The sequence below is a fragment of the Cuculus canorus genome, chromosome 5, assembly GCF_017976375.1.
Source record: "Cuculus canorus isolate bCucCan1 chromosome 5, bCucCan1.pri, whole genome shotgun sequence".
Taxonomy (NCBI): Eukaryota; Metazoa; Chordata; class Aves; order Cuculiformes; family Cuculidae; genus Cuculus; species Cuculus canorus.
The window spans coordinates 49,518,420-49,525,173 of NC_071405.1; the positions used below are offsets into that span (position 1 = coordinate 49,518,420).

The 6,754-nt window shown below is 46.7% G+C and overlaps 1 protein-coding gene across 3 annotated transcripts in view; it reads left to right on the forward strand.

Moving 5' to 3' along the window:
• The window catches only part of TSPAN18 (tetraspanin 18), a 121,980-nt gene extending 115,258 nt beyond the window's left edge, over nt 1-6,722 (forward strand). For 2 of the 3 annotated variants that reach the window (XM_054066809.1, XM_054066808.1), the window contains 2 exons: nt 2,107-2,190; nt 3,149-6,721. In XM_054066809.1, the coding sequence (XP_053922784.1) occupies nt 2,107-2,190; nt 3,149-3,196 (132 nt within the window). In that variant the 3' untranslated portion in view covers nt 3,197-6,721. Of the gene's footprint in view, nt 1-2,106; nt 2,191-3,148 lie in introns of all 3 variants that reach the window. The other variant, XM_054066810.1, reaches the window with a different exon arrangement.
• The last annotated feature ends 32 nt before the right edge of the window (nt 6,723-6,754 follow it).

The window sequence follows — 6,754 nt, forward strand, 5'->3', positions numbered from 1 at the left end:
GATGGAGGTGAACTGCAGTGGTGGCTCCAGCTTAGCTTGCAAAGACTCCTCATCAACAACATATGCAACTGAGATACTGAGGGTTAAAAAGGGCACAGAAAACCATCTATGTTTTCCAAGAAAGAGAAATGTTGGAAAGATGTATTTCTCTGCTCTTTTAAACTTTACAGTAGAAAAAGGGCATTTCTTTTTACAGGCCTCCTGACTTAGTAGTTTCTCCTGATGCTAGACTAGAACAAGGCGGTTCAGTATAATTTCATTGACAGTGATGCTACCGGCCATGTTTCCTTACATTGTCACCAAGAAGTGAAATTTAAGGAACTCTCTAGCGAAATTCCTAACTATGTTCACCTAAGCATTAAAAAGCCAGCTGAGTTCTCTACTGATGGTATGGACAAGCCTCCTTTTCTGTCCAGACTAAGCATTGGCCCTCTTTTCAGCACTTGACAGCAGATTGTGAAAGGGAATGAAGGAGTTTGGAAGCAGCACGTGAGTTGCCTGACAGCTGGAAATGGTTGGTAAAGGTGCTCTGGGTCATAGCAGACGGCAATGTACTGCTTCTGCTGGGTCTGATTGCCATGAATAGGTGGAGAATAGAGATGACAAACATCAGGGAGAGAAAAAGAGATGCATTTTGAGAAAGAGGGTTAAAGAAGGTAACAAATTTACCTTTCCTGAAGTGGTGATGCTGCAGCTTACCTCTTCTATGGACAGGGAGGGTTTCCTGCGAGTCCTTGTCACCATGGAGTGTTGGTGGGAGAAGCCATGTGAAAAGTGAGTGTCACCAAGCACACAGTGAGGCACTTCTGTAAAATTGGAGAGACTAACAAACAACTGATGGCTGAATTCAGGCATTGCTGGAGCAAAATCGGACTCTTTGGACACCCTCCTGGGGGGACAGTGCTGGCCACGCTTGTGCTCACCCTTGTTTGTAGCCAGTTGAGTGTTGGTTATAGGTGTACTGGAAGTTGTTTTACGGCTGGAGTTCTGGCAAGCACCTAAATATTTTGATGCTGGGCTGGATGCTTTTCACTGAAAATTAAGCTGGGAACATATCAGGAACAGATCTGCTGCTGAGAAGTCTCACGTGGGCAAGAGAGGAGTTTTAACAGCTCAGTTACTGCCCTGACGGTCTGCCTCATGCATGAGTGTCCTCTATGCTTTCCCTCGCTCCCCTCTGGTGTGTCTCAGTCCCAGTGAGCAGGGTGTGGTGTAGACTACAGCATGTAACTGCTGTGCCATCTTTACATTTCAGACATCTGTTTGGGCCAAAGGAAGAAAAATAAGGTGATAGAGACATCCCAGCAATATGAATGGGACTAAATGTGCATGTGTGAATTATACAGTCAGTGAGGAGACGTACTTCATACATTGGACAAACTCTAATCTGTTTTTCTCTTTCTGTGTGACCTATTTGCAGAAATTTACTAGTTGATTGGAGTTTTAGGCTGGGAGAACTGAGACCAGGATAAGCCAATGATTTCCAGAAACGTTCTGAAACCTTTGTAGACAATGTACCTGCTGTTAATTGTATGAGCAGTAATAGATTATATTAAAGGTGGTGGCTATACTGCATAACTGGAAGGATTGATGTAGTACATCACCCTGAGTTCTTAATGAAATTAGTTCTGTAGCCAGAAGATCAGCAGATTCTCATCCATTCTCCTATAGGGGAAGGCACAGAGGAAAAGCTCTTGGGGTATGAAAGAGCTGCTGGCTGAGGGAGAATTGAAGAATCTCCTGCCTTGCCTTTAGATAATCCATCTTTATCCCTAGCCTGCCTGGGCTGCCTGTCATCTGCCCTGAGGATCCTTTCCTCTTGTGCTTAGCCTCTGCCCTTTGCAGCAGGAGTGCCTCTCCCGTGCTGCTCTTCGCTGCCTTGCAAGAAGGCACAGTTCCTGGTGGTCTTTGAGGGATTGAGTGTGAACCACTCCTATCTCACTACAGCAAAACCTGCCCCTCCTAGCGCTGTCCTGCAGGTCTCTGCCTCTCTTGCTGTGGAGCTAGGTGCAGGTGTGAGAGGGACTTGTGCTTGTGATGCCTGGATCTGAGACCACAACGTGGTGTGCTGCTCAGGTGTGTCTCACTGTGTTTTGTCCTCCTCAGGGATGTTACACTGTGATCCTGAACTCCTTCGAGACTTACGTGTACCTTGCAGGAGCCCTTGCCATCGGAGTGTTGGCCATTGAGGTATGTACTGTTGTGTGACTAGAAGAAAAGCAGTGTTGGTACATGTCCAGCAGTGATATAAACAGGCGGGTTCTCCCTCTTGCCAGGGGAAGCTGCTGTCACAAACTGTGAGCAGATTATCAACTTGTGGTTTTAATTGCCTAGAAAGAGCCAGGTGCTTGGTCCTCTGCCACAAAAAGCAAGGAAATAACCAGTGCTGCAAGCCTGCAGTGCTGCCTCATGTTGGGCCTGCTGCAATGCTGACATCCTGGCATGGGACACACTGACCACAGGGGCTTCGAGGACCCACTGCCTGCCCTGGCGACTCACGTAGTCATTGCAGCAGCAGCCCAGCAAGCTGACTAGTCTGTCACTTGGTTGACATGTTCAAACTCTGCCTTTGCTTTAAAATCTTCTCTTTAACTATATTGGTTCCAGAGCATATCCATTATCCTGCATTAGTACCTGGCTATTTGGTAACGCTCCTGAGGAATGGGCTTCCACCAGACATAGCCCAGAAGTGATGTCACTGCAGCATTGCTGGGGCAAGGCCAGGTGTTTTCCCCAGTCCTCTGTCTTGTGCAAAGGAGAGGGATCTGGCAGAGAGCCCCAGCAGCTCCTGCAAAGGCTACACTGTGCCTGTTCCTAGCAGTGGCCATGATGTGCAGAGCGGGGAACATGGAGCCTGCTCCCCTGTGTTGCCAAAGGCAGTTTGGGAATGAAGCCAGGCTGCTGCTGTAGCCACAAACAGTTCAGGGGACAGGGGAAGGAGGGGCAGGACCACCATTAAGAAAAAAAAACAGTTTTGCCACAGCTTTCCCTGGGTAGTGGGAAGGGTCCCCCTCGCTGTGGTACTGACTGCTGGGAGTGATGGGAGTGGTCCTGGGGCTGGGAAGGACTTGGCTGATCTTCTGGATCAGATGACTCAGTTGGTTGTCTGTTTTGGTTTTGTCCTGTTCTTGCCCTCCCTCATTCCCAGCTGTTCGCCATGGTCTTTGCCATGTGTCTCTTCCGAGGGATCCAGTAAGAAGCAGCCTGTGAACCACCACTTTCCCTATGTACTGAGAAGAAAGAAGGAAAATCAGAAGAAAACACCCAAAAAACTTTATTTTTTTTAACAAAATGGGGTAGGGGATAAAAAAAGAAAAAAAAAGAAGGTTGTAATATATGAATGACCCAAAGGATTGTACTTCAGGGGCTGGAACTTTGAGGTGATGTGCACTACACTGTACACCGGACCCTTGCCCAGAGCCACTTGCAGCAGCTGTGGAGCAGGAGCCCAGCACAGCTGATTGCACTAGAGACTGATGGAGCTGGTGGGGGAGCAGGAGCATGAGCACAACTGCCTCTCCTGCCAGGCTGTGTGCCTACCAATCACAATTTTATCATGTTTTAGACAGCAAAGGACTGAAGAACAGCCATGCAGGGACTGGATAAAGCAACAGGTTGGCTGAAGTCTGTGACTGTCCAGGTGGGTTTGAAACGAGTAGTGGTGGCTCATCTCAGAAGTAGGTAGTTGTTTGCCTGATTCTGGCTTTAATGCCCAGCCACAGAATGAAAACACACCTTCTTCAGGGGAAGCTTTTCACCTGTCACCTGAAATTTGTCAGAGAAGTCAGGCACTTCAGTGAGGCTGGCTTTTCTCTGGAGCCCCAAGCAGGAGCAGCATGGTCTCACTTAGCAATGGAACTCCGCTAAGGCTGGCTGATGGTCAAGACTTTGGTGCCCATCTTCCTGTTCTTACTAAGATTTTCTATTCCTTATGAAAGAGAACAGTGTTCCCATCTTCTGTGAAAATAATGGCTCTGGTTAAGAAGCATTGATACTCCTACCTTCCTGAGAAAGGGAGCAAATAACATCTAAACCTTGTCAGCCTTTGCCTTTCTCTTCATACTTGGAAAAAACAGTTTGTGGTGCTGTTAGCATAAATATTTGCAGTGGATTCCTACGTGCTTTCCAGCCCTAAGGGGAGTTCCAGGCATGGTGCTGGATTGAGGAAGGAGAGGTTTGTCAGCCACTCCCATGCTGTTTGCCTGAAGCAGTCTTGTGGCGTCATTTCTGCTCAGAGGATTTCCTCCGACATCCTCCCATGGGCTCATGATGAAAGCATCAAGTCAGAATTGTTTTAGTCTGCCTGCTAGTTAAGTGTTTTCTCCCTTGAGATAGTTTGACATTTAAGTAATGTATCATCTACTTTATCATTTGGAAGTGAACTTGAGAAAGATGCCTGTGACTGGACCTTAGTCGGCTATTAAGAAGGAACTGCTGAGGCCCCAAGCAGGTTCTAAGAGGACACAGTGTGCAACTAAACCACTAAGTTAAGTGCTAAGTGATAAATATACACAGCTGAAGTAAGACCTCTGCTGGCTTATTTCTTCCAGTGGTTGTGGTTATTGACCCAGACTGGGTTCTCTCCTTTGGAAGCCTCAACTTCTGTTGCCTTAATTGTTAATCTGGTCACTCCCTGACTCCAAACTCACTGTGCTTGCGGGAAGATAGAAGGAGCTGTGGTTTCTTGTTTAGCTTAGGTCTTTTTACAGATTTTATAGGTTCAGATTATGGAGCACTTTTATATAGGCTTAAACCAGCCCCTCTGAAAGCTGTAAGCACCAGCAAGGAAGGTGAAGGGGCAGAAGGCAGCAGCGAGGAGCTGAACAATAACCTTGTGCCCAGGTTTAGCAGCAGCCAGGTGCTTGGCTGTTCCCTTACACCACTGGGGCTGTGGCCCTTCAGCTCTCCCGGTGGCACAGCGCACACTACAGGGAAGGAATGAAAACAGCAGAAAGATTGGTCTGTAATAGACTATGATCCTCACTAAATGTCCAGCTTGGGGAATCAGGATACTAAGGAACAGGAAGAAAGCATTAGGTTTTCAAAACTTCATTTGAGAACAACAATTTGCTCCTCAGCAGGAGAGAGCCCAGGCAGGTAGAGCTGCAGCCCTGCTGTGTCATGGTCAGCATTTTCCAGCAACTGAATAGGAAGCCAGGGCTGCTGAGCAGCCTCAGATATTGCAGTAATCTTGTGGAAAGCTTTTCTGAACTATTTCTCTCTGAATCTGCTTCTAATGAGACGTTTTAGCATTAAATTCTGGTCTGTTGTTTAATGAAGGAAAACAGTTTTGCTAGCCAAAAACCAGCAGTATTTCTACCTGGCAGCAGGTGCTGCGCTTAAGATAGGAAAAATGTGTTGCATCTGCTAGTCTTGCAGGGAATGGGCGAGCAGAAGGCAAGCTTATCTGTTCTGCTTCTGCCTCGGGAGTTGGTGTCAGTGACTATTCTGGGGAAAGCAATTCCGAGGGGAGGAACAAAACCATGAACAGAGATGGTAATTTGGCTGGAGGTAAGCAAGAGAATCAGAATGGCCTCCTCCAGTCTCCAATTTTTTTCTTTCACCTCAGTTTATTATGTAAAGGCCTGGCTGTCTCAGGTCAGAGCCCGATTTGTGCATGGCTGAAGGAAGAAAGTGGAGGGAAAAAAAAGCCTTCAAGCCTCTTTCTGCAACCAGTAGCATAGGGGAGAAACTGTGAGAGCTGGAGGAACCAGACACACACAGCCAGAGTGCTAAGTGATAAATATACACAGCTGAAGTAAGACCTCTGCTGGCTTATTTCTCTTCGGCTTTCCTAATTCTGTTCTTAACTACTTTGTTTGGTCTTAGCTTTCTCACTTTCCCTCTCTCCCTAATGGTAGTCCCTGCATCTTCAAACAGATCTCTTGTTCATTTTGTACTCTGACCTTGGCACAGCTGTTTCTCCTCTCTTACCTTGTCTGATCCGTTATTGCTCTTTTCTGGATGAAGACTTCAAATGTTCTCTGCAGCTGGCTAGTGTGCCACTGGGAACACAGCTTGAAACCTCAGCAACAGCCAGAGAGCAGTTTTAAACAAGAAGCGGAGATAGCTGTAAAGATACACGTGAGTCTGATAAGACCTGTGGAAGCTGGTAACAGGCAGAAGGAATTTCCCACGGTGAATTTAATGAATAGGCAACTCCAGAGAGCAAATTCTCACCATATGGCAAAGCATGTAAATTTGTTGGGTCTGTCCCTTGGATATATGGCTGCCCCCTCTGTTGTACAGTAGTTTTCAAAATAGCGGGCAGAAGAAGCAACTGTATTTTTATATTTGTTTTTAATAGCTCTGGTGAACATTTTGGGATCAGGGGCTCATGCTAGGTTTGCTGCTTGCTGGAGAGCTCTGGGCAGGCTGGGTACCAGGGGGAGCTGCTGTGCTGCCACCTCCTTCACTGTAGCACCACTATGACCATGGCCCAAGCACCTTGAATGGAAGTAGTAGAGAGCAGCCTGTGCCTGCAAGCCCGCAGACTCTCTCGGCACCCCTGCCTCGCAGCTCTTATTTAATGCTCAAATGACTGTCATGAATGCCTGGGAAAAGGGCTGCGTGTGAAATAGTGTTTGAAATCTATTTTAAAAAACTGTAAATGTTCTTTTTATTAGATAGTGGAGCTAACTTATCCTGTATTCCCTACTGTAATGCTTTTTTATATTGAAAGGAATTTTTTTTTGGTAATATAAACCAGAACACAAGCCTGAAGCACTCTCTGCACGGTTTTTGTGTGCGTTTC